General features: G+C 43.1%; 1 protein-coding gene across 3 annotated transcripts in view; it reads right to left on the minus strand.

The window, feature by feature from the left end:
- LOC115192554 (long-chain-fatty-acid--CoA ligase ACSBG2) overlaps positions 1–18,056 on the minus strand; it is a 39,821-nt gene that overhangs the window by 9,245 nt on the left and 12,520 nt on the right. For 2 of the 3 annotated variants that reach the window (XM_029751186.1, XM_029751185.1), the window contains exons 2-5: positions 13,046–13,178; positions 11,605–11,717; positions 5,136–5,404; positions 3,844–3,932 (exon numbers count right to left, since the gene is read on the minus strand). In XM_029751186.1, coding sequence (XP_029607046.1) covers positions 3,844–3,932; positions 5,136–5,404; positions 11,605–11,717; positions 13,046–13,155 — 581 coding nt within the window. In that variant the 5' untranslated portion in view covers positions 13,156–13,178. Of the gene's footprint in view, positions 1–3,843; positions 3,933–5,135; positions 5,405–10,869; positions 10,894–11,604; positions 11,718–13,045; positions 13,179–18,056 lie in introns of those variants that run through there. The other variant, XM_029751187.1, reaches the window with a different exon arrangement.

Consider the following 18,056-nt stretch of genomic DNA (forward strand, 5'->3'; position numbering starts at 1 on the left):
AGCGTCGTCCGGGTTTGGCCGTCATTGTAAATAAGAATTTGTTCTTAAGACTTGTCTAGTTAAATAAAGGCTAAATAAATAAAAAAATTATCCACAACTGTGACCATTGTAATCTACCGGGAAGCAAAAATGTTCCCAAACTGGAGATTTCAACGATGATACATTATCCTCCAATATTGGTCTAAGCCCACCATGCCATCGTACAGAACTACACTGAACAAAAACGCAACAAGTATTGGTCCCATGTTTCATAATCTGAAATAAAAGCTCCTTCTCTAAAATGTTGTGCACACATTTGTTTAAATCCCTTTTAGTGAGCATTTCTTCTTAGCCAAAATAATCCATCCACCTGACTGGTGTGGCATATCAAGAAGCTGATTAAACAACATAGTCATTACACAAGTGCACCATGGGCAGGGAAAAATAAAGGCCACGAAAATCTGCAGTTTTGTCAACACAATGCCACAGATGTCTCAAGTTGAGGGAGCGTGCAATTGGCATGCTGACTGCAGGACTGTCCACCAGAGCTGTTACCAGGAAATGTAATGTTAATTTCTCTACCATAAGCCGCCTCCGTCATTTTAGAGAATTTGGCAGTACATCCAACCGGCCTCACAACCGCAGACCACTTGTATGGCGTTGTGTGGGCAAGCAGTTTGCTGATGTCAATGGTGGCTGTGGGGTTATGGTATGGGAAGGCATAAGCTACGGACCATGAACACAATTGCATTTTATCGATGGCAATTTGAATGCACAGAGATACCGTGATGAGATCCTGAGGCCCATCGTGAGTTCCATTTTCTTTTAAAAAGGTATGTGACCAGATGCATATCTGTATTCCCAGTCATGTGAAATCTATCGATTAGGGCCTCATTTATTTAAATTGACTGATTTCCTTATATGAACTGTAACTCAAGTAAAATCTAAGAAATGGTTGCATGTTGCGTTTATATTTGTTGTTCAGTACAGTTCCCAGCTGCAGCGAAAAAAGGCACCACAGCAAGTGTTTATTGCGCTGTCCGTGCTGAAGCTGCAACATCTTGTCAGCCATTTACTTTCTGTTTTTGACTTAATGTTCTGTTACCAAAATCTAATTGTTTAGGAAAAACATTCCCTACTCCCTCAACCCCTGCTTATTTTAATCACATAAATAAATTAGTTATAACAAACTCCGAACACAGTAACAACAAAATGACGTGCAGGATGTCAAAAAGAAACGCAAAACAGGCGAATGTTTGCTGGTTGCTCAGGAGGGAAAGGGGAAGTCAGATCTGTGGAAGACATTTGACTTAGTTTTGGAAACTACTGGAGGTCAAGAAAAAGGAGCAAGCGCTGTGTGACTATAAAATGTGTGCCAAACAGTTGCTGTTTGATTACAATATTTTTTTCTGACCATTTGGAACAATGTAATCACTAAATAAACATTCCAGAGTGTCTGTTCTAACGAAAGAAAAAGCCTTTATTATAGCAGACTAAAATCAGTTGCATTCATTTGAATTGCGGTTTATTTATTGTTTAGACTAATTATTCAACTAATTACTAATTATTTAATTTTAAAACGAAAATGATTTATATGCTACTGTATCAATCATAGGCCTAAGTAAGTTACGGCATTAAGACTAAATGGGACGTGCTCTTATGCCTACAGCTCGATGCTGGTTATAAACTCATCAAAAAAAGAAACGTCCTCTCACTGTCAACTGCGTATATTTTTAGCAAACCTAACGTGTAAATATTTGTATGAACATAACAAGATTCAACAGCTGAGACAAACTGAACACGTTCCACAGACATGTGACTAAATAAATGGAATAGTGTGTCCCTGAACAAAGGGGGGGGGGGGGGTCAAAATCAAAAGTCAGTATCTGGTGTGGCCACCAGCTGCATAAAGTACTGCAGTGCATCTCCTCCTCATGGACTGCACCAGATTTGCCAGTTCTTGCTGTGAGATGTTACCCCACTCTTCCATCAAGGCACCTGCAAGTTCCCAGGCATTTCTGGGGGGTAATGGCCCTAGATCCAAAAGGTCTGAGCCTGCAAGAAGAGTACCACGAGGGAGGATGTCTTCCCTGTAACGCACAGCGTTGAGATTGCAGGCAATGACAAGCTCAGTCCGATGATGCTGTGACACCGCCCCAGACCATGACGGACCCTTCACCTCCAAATCGATCCCCCTCGACGATAAATGCGAATCCGACCAAAACCCCTGATGAGACAAAACCGCGACTCGTCAAAGATCACTTTGCCAGTCCTGACTGGTCCAGCAACGGTGGGTTTGTGCCCATAGGTGACGTTGTTGCCGGTGATGTCTGGTGAGGACCTGCCTTACAACAAGCCCTCAGTCCAGCCTATTGCGGACAGTCTGAGCACTGACGGAGGGATTGTGTGTTCCTGGTGTAACTCGGGCAGTTGTTGCCATCCTGTACCTGTCCCGCAGGTGCGATGTTTGGATGTACTAATCCTGTGCAGGTGTTGTTACACATGGTCTGCCACCGCGAGGACGATCAGCCTGTACCTGTCCCGCAGGTGTGATGTTTGGAAGTATGCTTGGGGTCATTGTACATTTGGAAGACCCCCACACTTCACGGTTGGAATGGTGTTCGTCGGTTTGCAAGCCTCCCCCTTTTCCCTCCAAACATAAAGATGGTCATTATGGCCAAACAGTTCTATTTTTGTTTCATCAGACCAGAGGACATTACTCCAAAAAGTACGATCTTTGTCCCCATGTGCAGTTGCAAACCATAGTCTGGCTTTATGGCGGTTTTGGGGCAGTGGCTTCTTCCTTGCTGAGAGGCCTTTCAGGTTATGTCGATATAGGACTCGTTTTACTTTGGATATAGATACTTTTGTACCCGTTTCCTCCAGCATCTTCACAAGGTCCTTTGCTGTTGTTCTGGTATTGATTTGCACTTTTCGCACCAAAGTACGTTCATCTCTAGGAGACAGAACACGTCTCCTTCCTGAGCGGTATGACGGCTGCGTGGTCCCATGGTGTTTATACTTGCGTACTATTGTTTGTACAGATGCTAGTGGTACCTTCAGGCGTTTGGACATTGCTCCCAAGGATGAACCAGACTTGTGGAGGTCTACAATTTTGTTTGAGGTCTTGGCTGATTTCTTTTGATTTTCCCATGATGTCAAGCAAAAAGGCACTGAGTTTGAAGGTAGGCCTTGAAATACATCCACAGGTACACCAACTGACTCAAATGATGTCAATTAGCCTATCAGAAGCTTCTAAAGCCATGACATTTTCTGGAATTTTCCAAGCTGTTTAAAGGCACAGTCAACTTAGTGTATGTAAACTTCTGACCCACTGGAATTGAGATGCACTGAATTATAAGTGAAATAATCTGTCTGTAAACAATTGTTGGAAAAATTACTTGTGTCATGCAAAGTAGATGTCCTAACCGAATTGCCAAAACTATAGTTTGTGAACAAGAAATTTGTGGAGTGGTTGTAAAACGAGTTTTAATGACTCCAACCAAAGTGTATGTAAACTTCTGACTTCAACTGTATATATATATATACACACACACACACACACACACACACACACACACTACTATTAAGCGTTTTAAATATTTCTCTATTTTCTTTGCATCATTGGGAAGGTCCCGTAAGTAAGCATTTCACCGATAGTCCATACCTGTTTACGAAGCATGTAACGAAGAACTTTGGATTTGATTTTGATCTCAGGTCTTTGGTTACAGTCACATAAGTCACTTAGCTACACAAGAGACTGGGCTACTGTAGATTAGTGAGAAGGGAACATTCTGTACATCACACCCTCACATGACAGGGAGCGTGTCAGACCCCCTAGTGAACAGAAGTGTAGAGACTCACCCAGCCATAATGGCAGCAATGTCAGATATGAACCACTCAGCAGAGTTGAAGCCCAGAATGCCAACCCCATGGTAGCGCTCCAAGCCAAGCTGTGGACACACACACACACACAGCATGAGAAAAGACTTACACAGAGCTCAAATTGCCCCTAAAAAGAGGAACATAACAGATACAATGCCTGTTAATATTCATTTTTCTATGGATAAGAGTTCAGATAAAAGGGGAAGGTGAAGCAAAGCCAAATACAGACTACAGAGGGTATTTTATAACAAGAGTAGTAATAAAATACACCATCGTGATACAAGAAATGTACAGCTGCTTGCCAATGCAGAGTAGCACAACTCTCCCCCTCTCCCTCCAAGTAGGAGGCAGTCAGGTTCAGATGTGGGGATGTGTGGCTTCCCCTGGGCCTGAGCCAGTCCTAATCCTCACTCGTGTACAGTGTGGAGTTTCACAATAAACAGTAGCGTGGCCTAGAGCTGGGACGATAAACCGAAAATGATCGACATCGATCACTTATCTCAGGCATTTCGCTGATATCGTTCACCATGATAAGTAGCCTATACTAGAGAAATGTGAATTTTGACATAAAATAAGTTTGATGTTTGTAGCCATCAATTGTCCCATTAACAAACTAGTAGTAGTTTAAAGGATAATAAATAAAACAAATGGTAGTGCACATTATAAATGTATCGTTCTATTCATCTTTACCTCATTAATTCAGGTAATTGATCGTGATATGGATTTTTCTCCATATCGTCCCACTCTAGTGTGGCCTGCATCTAGATGTTGCCCCCAGCAGCACATTGTCTCTACCTCCTACATTTCATCTCACCCTACGCATGCTGGTGACAGTGACGCAGCCACCACGAGGTTAAACACACACTGATCTGAAGTCAGGATAGTGGACTATGATCAGTGAGAGGGGAAGTTATCAAAAGCCTCCTTAAAAAGGACACACATCCTCCAGTGGTTCTCTTTTGCTTTGGCTTCATATTTGGTTTGAGGATACATTGTTGCCTTGCCAACAGAACTTGTTCTCATACTTTGTTTCACTTTAGGAACTGATGTTTATAAGCCTTTGTTATGACTGGAAATCTAGGAGACACTTACACCAATAGAATGTTTTATAATAATACTTCACAGCTCTTATCGGTGTGGAACCCTCAACTCCTACCATTATCTTACCGCATTCTATTGCAACTTTGTTCTGACATCCACATTTATAGCAGTAAAGTGTCAGTTATGGTCTGATTTCCATAAGTACAGTTGGTCTGTGTGTTTAGTCCCACCTTGAGGAAGCTCTTGGCAGCGGTGCGGCAAGCCTGGTAGTACTCCTGGTAGTTCATGGTCTTCGTCTGTTCTCCCTCCTTCCAGCCCAGGGCGGTGTAGCTGCCAAACCTCTCCACTGCAGTTTTAAACATCTGGTCTACAGTGAGTGGGGGCTCAGCTGCAAAGCCCGACTCCCCCATCCGCAGCGTCACCTCCCCATCACCCCTGGACGTCCACCGCTCTGGCTCAGCCATCGCCAGGGACAGGGAGTCTGGTCGCTGGGCACTCACTGAGGGAGAGAGGAGCGGGGTTTAGTTTTTTTTACCAAGGCAAATCAACTGAGAAGGCAAATGAAAGGCGTGTTTGATTTGAAAGCTTTGTCTAGACTCACGTTTGATTGCACCTCAGAAAAGAGGGACATCTCCCTTTACGGACAGTTTAGTGATGGGCAACTGAGCAAATTTCAGGTCTGCTGAATGCAAACTTGAGATGTGAAAATTCTGTGCAACTTCTGGCACACGTTTACAGTGAACACTGAGGCTGTACCGACTAAGTTAAAATTAACAGTGGCAAAGTAGGCTACCGTGGCTATTTGATGATAATGTAGGCATTTGAAAAAATGCAGGGCTTGACATGAACCTGTTTAGCCACTCAGATAAGATGGTGACAGACAATGTATTGTGTTGGATGGAAGAAACTGCTTTACAAAATAAAAAGCATTATTACCGAGATGCAGACAAAAATGTGTGCTACCCCCTGCAATTGGCAGCTTAGCTTATTCAAGCCTTTCCCAAAATAAAACACTGCCCCATTTTAAGACAAAAGCTCTTCACCAGACTCACTTTTCAAAGATGGCTAGAAAATGTACACGTTTTGTGAGCACTCGCAGCTTAGAGAGAACATTGGTGATGGGCATAAATGCCCAGTCTGCACACGCAGGCAAATCACTCTGTCAAACGGCTCCCAAACCCTATGAGGAAGTCCAACCAATCACTTTGAATGGCGTGCCTGCTGCTTACACAGACAATCACAGAAATTAGCTTTAGGGACATGAGGCTGCTTTGACTTCTGGTCTTAAATCCCAGTAGTCGTTTGTCCTCGTGTTCCCTCCACTGTTGGTGTTGCTGCAGTGTTGGTGGAGAGCCAGAGGCAGTGGGTTGTGCTGACCCTGGCCTGGCCCCCAGTCTCTGCCAGTAAACACACACACACACACACACACACCAGGCCCAGTATGAGACGCCAATCTGCCCAACACCAGACAAAATAAGGGAAGGCCAGACAGGGGATCCCAAAAGCCGCATTGGCAGCCCATACAGAGTCCAGGCACACAGGCCGCACAAGGAGAGCTCCCACTAGTAGGAGCTAACAATACAGCAGGAACTAACAGGGCAGGAGACTGAACTGTGAACCTCAGAGCTAGTTAGACGGTCCTGTTCAATAATTAATTCTGTAAAACAATATTATAGTCGGTTATTTCTTTTAAATGGGGGCCCATTAGCCAGAAACTAGCCTCTGCAGAGTCCTCAACGGATATTCCGGTTTTCAGGGGAAATGGACTCGTCACATGACTTCCGCTTTTGGATGTTAACAAGATGATGCGCCATCTCAACTCCTCCACATTTACTGGATTGGTTGAACATTGCAGAAGAGAACATTCCGACAGTTCTCTTCTTGTAGGGGGATCTACACTTAACAAAAGTATGAACAAAACATGTAAAGTGTTGGGCCAATGTTTCATGAGCTGAAATAAATCCCAGAAATGTTCCATACTCACAAGCTTATTTCTCAAATTTTGTGAACAAATTTCTTTACATCCCTGTTAGTGATCACTTCTCCTTTGGCAAGACAATCCACCCACATGACAGGTGTGGCATCTCAAGAAGCTTAAAACAGCATGATCCTTACACATGTGCACCTTGTGCTGGGGACAATACCACTAAAATAAGCAGTTTTGCCACAACAGCACAGACGTCTGGAGGGAGCGTGCAATTGGCATGCTGACTGCAGGAATGTCCATAAGAGCTGTTGCCAAAGAACTGAATGTTAATTTCTCTACTATAAGCGACCTCCAAAGTGGTTTTAGAGAATTTGGCAGCACATCCAACCGGTCTCACAATCGCAGACCACGTGTATGGTGTCATATGGGCGTGAGGTTTCCTGACGTCTTTCGTTGTGAACAGTGCCCAATGGTGGAGGTGGGGTTATGATATGGGCAGGCATAAGCTACGGACAACTAACTTAAATGCATTTTATTGATGGTATTTTGAGTGCACAGATACGATGAGATCCTGAGGCCCATTGTTGTGCCATTCATCCGCCGCCATCGTCTCATTTGTTCAGCATGATAATGCATGGCTCCACGTCGTAAGGACCTGTACACATCCATGTCGTAAGGACCTGTACACAATTCCTGGAATGCTATGCATACTCAGACATGTCACTCATTGTGCATGTTTGGGATGCTCTGGATCGACGTGTACACTACCGTTCAAAAGTTTGGGGTCACCTAGGAATGTCCTTGTTTTAGAAAAGCACATTGTGTCCATGAAAAGAACACCAAATTGATAAAAAATACAGTGTAGACATTGTTAATGTTGTAAATGACTATTGTAGCTGGAAATGGCTGCTTTTTAATGGAATAGCTAGGGGCGATCATTATCAGCAACCATCACCCCCTGTGATCCAATGGCACATTGTGTTAGCTAATCCAAGTTTATCATTTTAAAAGGCTAATTGATCATTAGAAAACCCTTTTGCAATTACGTTAGCACAGCTAAAAACTGTTTTTCTGATTAAAGAAGCACTAAAAATGTCTTTCTTTAGACTACTTCAGTATCTGGAGCATCAAATTTTATTAGTCACATGCGCCGAACACAACAGGTGTAGTAGACCTTAGTGAAATGCTTACATACGAGCCCCTAAAACGACAGTGCAGTTAAAAAAAAAAATATGGGATTAGAATAAGAGATTAAAGTAACAAGTAATTAAAGAGGAGCATTTGTGGGTTCGATTACAGGCTGATGGCCAGAAACAAATAACCTTCTGAAACTCGTCAGTCTATAATTGTTCTGAGAAATGAAGGCTATTCCATGCGAGAAATTGCCAAGAAACTGAAGATCTTGTACAACGCTGTGTACTACTCCCTTCACAGAACAGCGCAAACTGAATCTAACCAGAATAGAAAGAGTGGGAGGCCCCGGTGCACAACTGAGCAAGAGGACAAGTACATTAGTGTCTCTCGTTTGAGAAACAGACGCCTCACCAGTCCTCAAATGGCAGCTTCATTAAATAGTACCCGCAAAACACCAGTCTCAACATCAACAGTGAAGAGGCGACTCCAGCATACTGGCCTCCTAGGCAGAGTTGCAAAGAAAAAGCCATCTCTCAGACTGGCCAACAAAAATACAAGATTGAGATGGGCAAAAGAACACAGACACTGGACAGAGGAAGATTGGAAAAATGTGTTATGGACAGACAAATCTAAGATTGAGGTGTTCAGATCACAAAGAAGAACATTTGTGAGACGGATAAAAAAATGAAGATGCCCGCGCCATCCGTCAAGCATGGTGGAGGCAATGTGATGGTCTGGGGGTGCTTTGGTGGTGGTAAAGTGGGAGATTTGTACAGGGTAAAAGGGATCTTGAAGAAGGAAGGCTATCACTCCATTTTGCAACGCCATACCCTGTGGATGGTGCTTAACTTGTAGCCAATTTCCTCCTACAACAGGACAATGACCCAAAGCACAGCTCCAAACTATGCAAGAACTATTTAGGGAAGAAGCAGCCAGCTGGTATTCGGTCTATAATGGAGTGGCCAGCACAGTCACCGGATCTCAACCCTATTGAGGTGTTGTGGGAGCAGCTTGACCGTATGATACGCAAGAAGTGCCCATCAAGCCAATCCAACTTGTGGGAGGGGCTTCAGAAAGCATGGGGTGAAATCTCTTCAGATTACCTCAACAAATTGACAACTAGAATGCCAAAGGTCTGCAAGGCTGTAATTGCTGCAAATGGAGGATTCTTTGACGAAAGCAAAGTTTGACAATTATTTCAATTAAAAATCATTGTTTATAACCTTGTCAATGTCTTGACTATATTTCCTATTCATTCCTATTCAACTCATTTCATGTATGTCTTCATGGAAAACAAGGACCCGCTTTTGAATGGTAGTGTATGACATCGTGTTCTAGTTCCCGCCAACATCCAGCAACTTTGCACAACCATTTAATTATAGTGGGACAACACTCCACAGCCTGATCAACTAAGCGAAGGAGATGTATCACGCTGCATGATGCAAATGGTGGTCACACCAGATACTAACTGGTTCTGATCCACACCCCTACATTTATTTTTTAACAGCATCTGTTACCAACAGATGCATATCCGTATTCCCAGTCATGTGAAATCCATTGATTAGGGCCTAATTCATTTATTTCAATTGACTGATTTCCTTAAATGAACTCTAAAATCTTTAAAATTGTAGCATTTATATTTTTGTTCAGTATACTACATTACCAAAACACATCTCATTCCAAAATCATTGGACATTAATATGGCGTTGGTCCCCCATTTGCTGCTACGGCCTCCACTCTTCTGGGAAGGCTTTCCACTAGATGTTGGACCATTGCGGCAGGCATTTGCTTCCATTCATGAGGTTGGGCACTGATGTTGGGTGATTAGGCCTTGAATGCAGTCGGCGGTCCAATTCATCCCAAAGGTGTTCGATGTGGTTGAGGTCAGGGCTCTATGCAGGCCATTCAAGTTCTTCCACTCCGATCTTGACAAATCATTTCTGTATGGACCTCACTTTGTCATGCTGAAACAGGAAAAGGCCTTCTCCAAACTGTTGCCAAGAAGTTGGAAGCACAGAATTGTCTAGAATATCATTGTATGCTGTAGCGTTAAAAATTCCCCTTCACTAGAAATAAGGGCCCTAGCCCAAACCATGAAAAACATCCCCAGACCATCATTCCTCCTCCACCAAACTTTACAGTTGGCAGTATGTATTCGGGCAGGTAACGTTCTCCTGGCATCTGCCAAACCCAGATTCGTCTGTTGGACTGCCAGATGGTGAAGCATGATTTATCACTCCAGAGAACACGTTTCCACCGCTCCAGAGTCCAATAGCAGTGAACTTTACACCACTCCAGCCGACACTTGGCATTGCGCATGGTGATCTTAGGCTTGTGTGCGGCTGCTCGGCCATGGAGACCCATTTCATGAAGCTCCTGACGAAGAGTTATTGTGCTGACGTTACTTCCCGAGGCAGTTTGGAAATCAGTAGTGAGTGTTACAGAGGACAGATTATTTTTATGCTCAACGCGCTTCAGCACTTGGCAAGGTGGCATCCTATGACTGTGCCACGTTGAAAGTATTTGCTCTTCAGTAGGGGCCATTCTACTGCCAATGTTTGTCTATGGCGATTGCATGGCTGTGTGCTCGATTTTACACACCTGTCAGCAACGGGTGTGGCTGAAATAGCTGAAACCACTAATTTGAAGGGGTGTCCACATATATGAAACACTGCATTGCCTAAAGTATTTATTTTACGCCTGCTACGCTAGGTTAGCCAGAGACAAACAGAATCTATAACTCACCTAGTACTATTAGCGTTTTGGTCTTAATAAAAACAATTGAAAGGTCACCATGACAAGACAAACTATATTCCCTGCCAATATTTTGAAGCCTTTCAAAGAAGTATAAAACTGAAATAGCAACAGAAGCGTAGGATCATGTGGCCTGGTGTTAGGCTTACCAGAGCGCTGTGTTGTCTACGGTCAACAGCACAGAGCTGTCGGTGGAACCTTCTGGGAGTTCAGTGGGGACTGTTTATGACCAAATACTTCTTTAGTCAATAGCCCCGCATGGCCATGATACCAGCCTCAGCCAGATCCTCATGGTACTGCTGTACTGCACTTCAGGTGGATGGAAGAGAAAGCCCCACTGATTTAAGAGCAACAGAGTGTTTACTGACCAACTGACAAATCTCAACACTTTGAAATGTAAATTTATTTATTCATTTGAAGTTTGTGAAAACCCCATCCTGAAGGTATTCTAAATGCCAGAGTACACCTAATAAATATAGTTTTCATACTTAGGGCATTAGGAATGTTGATGACTGAATGTTCTTGGCCAGAGACAGGAAAGGGAAGTTTGGGACCTCACTTCCCTTTGGCCCATTTCCTCAAAATTCAAAAAGGGGACAATTCATTTGGTCAACCTCAAAATCAATGTACTGGTATACCTTCTGTACCCAAGTGCCAACCTCAAGAGTGTGTGTGAACCAGTTTGTGTACGCGCTAACAGTTGTAAGCCAGTTTCCTACATTTATTTGTGTCCTTTCTAAAATGTTCTCCTTGTGGCGTTTGCCATGTAAATGTGTGTAATTAATATATATATATATATTATATATATATATATATATATATATATATATATATATATATATATATATATATATATATATATATATATATATATATGCGCTCACCAGTCTCTGTGTGTGTGGGCTGTTCAGTAAGGATGTCTGTGAGGTTGTTGGTGAGCTCAGTGTTCGCCCCAATCTCCTCTTCCCGCTCACCGGCTGACTCCTCTGACGACTCACTGAGGGGAAAGCCGTTATAAACAATGTTAAGTGGATTTCCAGTCCTGTTCTACTGTATTCCACTGTCATGTCTAAAGATGGAGGAAGCTTTTCAGTGTCAGAAGATAAAGAATCTAGCTGTGCTCGAATACCCACACTAACATACTGTATACTACATACTATTAGTTCATTTTAGTATACTGGAAACAAACGCCATCCTTTCAGTTGAGCATACTAGAGTGTCGCCTGTCTACCGGAAGTTGATGCTGTTGCTATGCAACCTCTTGCTAGTTTGTTAGTTTAACAAATCCCTAGCTCAACATTTTACGATTTCAGGTGTGTTCGTAAATTCAATCTGGAGTGCCAGAGTGTGCTCTGGGCGTTCGTTAATCCAGAGCATTGTCAGATTGTCCGTTTGTAAATTCAGAGCGTGACAAATGAGAACACCTCACTGACCATTTTACGTGCCATAGCAGAGCTGGTTAGGCTGTTTTCATGTTATCCAGAGGTTGGTGACTAACTGTGCTGCAGGTAACAATTTAAATGACTAATGTTTTTGCAGAGATGTTTACTGACACGGCCATATTCAACGGGTGTTGAGCGTTCATAAATTCATCAGGTATTCTGCGCGAGGGTGCTCTGAAATCAGAGTAGATAAGTGGTATAGCCTTTGAATCGCACAACTAAGAATGATGTAAATAATCAAGTCAATCAACGTTGGGTAGTTAGTTAATATACTGCCTGGCAAGTTTGATGTATTAGTAGCCAACTAACGTTAGCATTACAGCAGTATGCACCTATGCGGTTGTCAGCCAACATAACACGTAACTTATTTGAAAATGTATTACATTTAAAAAATGTCTTAACATTTGCCATAATTAGTTTCAAAGCAATGAATTTGTATCCGCTCTCGGACTTTGGCTGCATATTTTCCGCCATTTTCTTCAAAGCTGAAAAGTTATGAAGCCACGCCCATTTTATGAAGAATTGCATTATGGGACATAAAAGCACAGAAATGGTGTCCACTGCATGTATACTTCGTATTTTGGCGAATTTAGTACGTCATCCGGGAACTTTTGGCATACTAACTATGACCAACAAGCATTCTTTATACTCAATTCACGACACAAATAGTCAGTGCAGTTAGTATGAGTATTCAAACACAGCATGGGTCTTGTTAACTGACAGCAAATAGTTTCGAAACCAGTTTACTGTTAAGACAGTGACAGGGTGCAGGTCATCGTTTCCTATCAGATCGCATCATTCCCATGTGACGAGAGCCTTTCGATCAAGTCCAAACAGGAGTCACGCAATCGGACCAGATAACGGTTTCAGTCTAGGTACATACTTGGCTATGAAATCCACAGCGATGTCATCCAGTGAGGCGACGCTGTCCCCAGTGCCACAGGATGACTGCAGGTAGCTGACTTCCCTGGGGGGGTCCATGGCTGTGGACATGGCAGTAGGCTCACACACAGTCACTGCAAGGGGGGGAAATGGGGACAGGGTAAGACACAGCATAAGACACAGCATATGACTCATTCACACATGACCCACACAAATCTCAGGGACCGAGTTTCCCCAGCTGTAAGTGTCTGAAGTTGTCAGGCACGAGAGTGACAAAATGAGCGTTAGTCCTTCCTTAGAACAGGGGTTCCTAAACTTTTTCACTCAGGCCCCCCAACCAGCATTGGGGAACATCCCACACGCAGTCTATTTCTATGGACACAAGCACCGTTCATGACAAAAACTTCACACCCCTCTTGTTGGTGGAGAGAAAAATGTAGCAGGTTTAAAGCTCATTTCCTGCAGTTCTACACATTGTCATTTGGTGCAGCGAATTTTGCTGAAGGCACAAAGGCTTGCGGTCCTCTTTCATCCTGTGTTACGCTGTTGGCGGTAGGTGCACTTGATTCAGAAGCTCTGCGCGCCAGTAGGCAAAGTGTTCCCATTTTTAACCATTTTATTTATCTGAAAAGACAATTCCGCCAACCCGGCGGACCAGAAGATCTCTGGCTAAAATCGAGTACGCCTACAGCGCTGGCCAATCGTATAGCTCAAATCACCATGCCTACCTACAGCTTCCACAACCACAGCAAAGTTTGATACTAGCCTACGTGAGATTTCATAACTTTTAAAACCATGACCAGAGAGACTCAAAGAATACAGCCAAGAGCTGCTGTTTTTATGAGTGAGTACGTCTAAGTTTAATTCAGTATTGTCAACACTATTACAAAACACGGCTATCTGTACTTCCAATCACGCTGCAGTTGCAATAAATGAGTAGCCAAGTGTATCGATAGCCCTGCATTTTTATTATTAGCAGCTCGTCATGTCTATGTTAATAGAGGAATATTTCAATTTCTCTGGTTATACAAACAACATTCATCTTTTTCCCCAGAGGCAGATGCGATGCGACTCGAGTTTTGCCATCTGGTCAAAGACTGTGTCCTCTCTGGTCAGCCTCACCAGAGGAAAGGAAGGAACGAGCAGGGACCGTGAGAGGCGGACCATCTCTGCTGCACTCTCTCCCCCTCTGCTGAGACTAATGCAGTGTTCAAAACAACTGGAAACCCTGAAATGTCAGACTTTCGACTTTTGAACGGTCATCCAACTCGGAAACTTGGGCATCTTTCTAGAGCTCCAACTTTCCGACTTGAAGTCCACCGACTTCATAATTTGACTTAGATTTTGTCAAGAGTTCAGTTATTTTGAAAGTACCATGAAAGTACAATTTTAATTTATGCTCAGCTATGCCTCGCAAGTGCCACACCAACTTATCTATTTTGTTATCGAAGCTTGTGTTTTGAAATAGAATATGGTCTGAGAAGAACAATATTGGCAGGCCAGGCATATAGCCAATATGCTGTGATAATGCATTAGGCCTACTGCACTTACCTCATTCCTACAGAACTGTTTTTAAAAATCAGGTTAATGTAAAAAAAAAAAAAAAAAAAAAGTCAAAACATGACTTCAAATGTATGTGCAGTAGTTCTCTGCTTTTTGACTGCCAATGTGATCTTAGGTCAGAAAAGGTTGGTGATCACTGCTTTAACGTATGCAATGACTGACATGACAAGAGGAAAACTGATGACACAATTTGAAATTGTACCCTTGTGCAATTTTGCATGCGCCACAGTTTGGAAACCACTGCCTTAGAATAGAACCCGCTGTAGCATGTGACTGCCAAACAGCTCCCACCACTGAGCTGCGCGTCACAGGGTCATGCTCTGGTCTCTGGATAAACATTACACACGGTCTCAGTCATTACACTGCTTGGAGATCACTCAGAAAAACTATTTAGTTTATCACCAAATGCTTTTATGGACATCTTTAACAACGGTATTTTACAACAGTAAGTGTCGACAAAATTCAAATGGGTACTGATCCAAGAGACAGACAACAGGTGCCACTACAAAAACAGCTACTGTAGACTGAACTGTGTTTTTTTTTTGTGTTTTTTTAAAACAATGAGGCTTCCTTTTAAGTAATTACTTTCAGCCCAAAAATGATACCCTGATGAAGGTAGCTTGTCTGTCGAAACATTGGTTATTAGGTTATGAAATTATTGCATTTGAGCTCCTTGAGTGTGCGGCTCTATTTTTCTTTTAAGTGTTCTACTCCACTAGCCAGCACCTCGCCTAAACAGGTATGGGTTTTTCACCTCCAGATTAGCCAAAACAAACAAACCATGTTTATTCAATGTGGTCCTTTCCTAAAATCAGCAGAAGCCTCAATTAACATTTAGGCCTAATCGTGTTATGAAACCCCCTTTCAGAGATATAAAGCAATGTGAACACATGACAACAGCGGGACAGCAGAGGTTGCAGAAGATGGACTCATTTGGCTGGCTTGTTCATCCTCTGGTTATTGAAATTCAATGGCTCCATCTGTGTGAAAGAGACTCAAACAGAGCACAGTTTGGTCCCGTTTATGAGCCGTTTGTTCCATTGTGGGAAGTTACCCAAGAGGGGGGGAGAGCTGAGCAGAGTGCACGTCCCATTTCTGTCACCAACACGGTACAGGAAACACGTCAGCGCTGTAGAACAATAACCACGTCACCCCGGCCCACTCTCCATTATCGACTCTGTCCTCTTGTTGGAGCCAACACCGGCTGAGGTCCTGTTTATCTAGGACTGGCTCTCTGGGCATTGAAAACATACAAGCAGAGTACAATTAAGCAGGAGGAAAGAACCTCCATGGGGAGGTCACAAAGCAGAAACATTTTCCTGAGCCAGGGAAAGGCGGCAGCAAACCCTTAAAGCCCAGCCAATTTCATAACTTGGTGTTGAGTGGTTGGTTGTACATTTTTTGAGAAAGGTACAAATGTAACTAAAACCAATGTGATTCATGGTTTATGGGCTGTAGCTCAGCAAATCAATAGATTCTACCTCCCCGTTCCCTCTGACACTGCCGTTAACCTTGACAGACTTCAGAACATTACCCACTCCTGCAGAGCCTGGCTCAGCCAAGGAGGCAAATGCCATGGAGTGAGCTCACTGCTTGCACCCGACACAACCCCTACAATAGCTGCCATTGTACTCTTCTTCCTTCCACCAGTAACAGAGCAGCTGCAGATTCCCCATGGTCACACACTCAGACACAGCTGTGGCCAGGGTTCACGTTGCATGGCTGTAATGTATTATAGTGTGGGAGTTGTGTTGTGGTCCTTCGGGGGTCGACATGCCTGCATTGAGCCCTCTGTCTGGGATGAGCCCCTTTGGCTGGGTCTCCAGTCTCAATGTTATGGGCTTGTGTCTGCCACAACAGGGGTTGGTGCTACAATATTTGAAACACCACTGTCTTTTTTAACTTTGAATGTATTGCTCAAGTTCTCGTTTGGCCACTTCTCAATCACACATCACTCAAGCAGGCAGTTCCTCATGCTCAAGATTTACTCTAAAATACATGCATTGACCAAACAAGAACAAAAAAGCTTTCCACTTTGCTTCCACGTTTTCTATATTATACTATTCATGTGTAACTTGCTCTCTGCAAAACACTAGTTAGTTGGTCTAAGCAAGTTGTAAATGTGCATAAAAAAAGCCCCTAATGCTAATCGCTAGCTAGCACCGAGATAGAAAACGTTTGCTAACAAGGTTTGCCCTATAATACAGGCCGTTACCAGTGGTGGAGTATATCAGCATTGTTTGTGCAAATCAAATGTTATTTGTCACATACACATGGTTAGCAGATGTTAATGCGAGTGTAGCGAAATGCTTGTGCTTCTAGTTCCAACCATGCTGTAATATCTAACAAGTAATCTAACAAAATAGCTCATTCTTGAGGAAAATGCAAAGAATATTCTAAAATCTGTCTGAACGTACCCATCTATTTAAATCCAATCAGGGTCCCATGGAAAACACAGACCAACACTTTGGTTACTACTGTCACAACCATCTCCTCCCTTACTTTTCCATTCATCGTCATCGTCATGCCAAACAAAACTGCATTCCAAGTGCCCACTGTAATTATTCCCTTTCTATGATTACGACAGTTCAGTCAAGCATTTTGAACTATAATCGCAAGTAAAACCGTAATATTTGCTACAGAAATTGTGATTACATTTTTTGCCCATATTGTGCAGTCCTAGTGGGTGCTATAGCCTACAGATCAGAAAAAGATCACTCACACGCCCCAACTATTTAACAAGAGAAGAGGTAGATGGCATTCTTGATCATTCTGAATGCTGCCTTTGGGATAATCCTCAGGCTGGAATGATTGTTCCATTCCTCACCCACTCTTTTGATGAGGTCATGTCACGTGACAAGTCTCACGCAGCAGCCCTATAAGACCAATTTATGTTCGGATGTGATGGAGCTAGTGTCACGTGCAATGACAGTTTGATTCTCATCCCCACCAGCTGTCGACCAAGGCTGTATTATTTACCTTCACAATCTGAAGACCAATACAAGACCAGGGGAAAAATAAATTGAGGCACTTCCTCGTTACATGATAGAAACCCATTTCCTTCTGTCCTGTTGATGTAGCCCTGACTAATGAAACTACATTGCTGTTAGATGAGGTTTGTGGTCCTCAATTTGAATGAGTGGGTCAGCACCCGACCCACCAGGCCCAAAAGGAGCAGTTCATTATAATGCCTGAATGATGTTGCACAACCCTGCTGATGACCTGCCAGGGAGATTCCCTCAATGCTCACTAGGTACGGCTCAGATGGATTTAGCATTGGGCTAGGGCTGTAGAATTAATCGGAATTACATCAGAATCGCAATATTAACGTGTGCAATATCCATATCGCCAAAGATCTAGATTGAATGCAATATTTTGAAACGCAGAGTCCGTTTTTATAGTTTACTTTGTCCTCTCCTCTTGGGGCTGATTCCCTCCCCCCCACACAT

Source organism: Salmo trutta, chromosome 4, assembly GCF_901001165.1.
Source record: "Salmo trutta chromosome 4, fSalTru1.1, whole genome shotgun sequence".
Taxonomy (NCBI): domain Eukaryota; kingdom Metazoa; phylum Chordata; class Actinopteri; order Salmoniformes; family Salmonidae; genus Salmo; species Salmo trutta.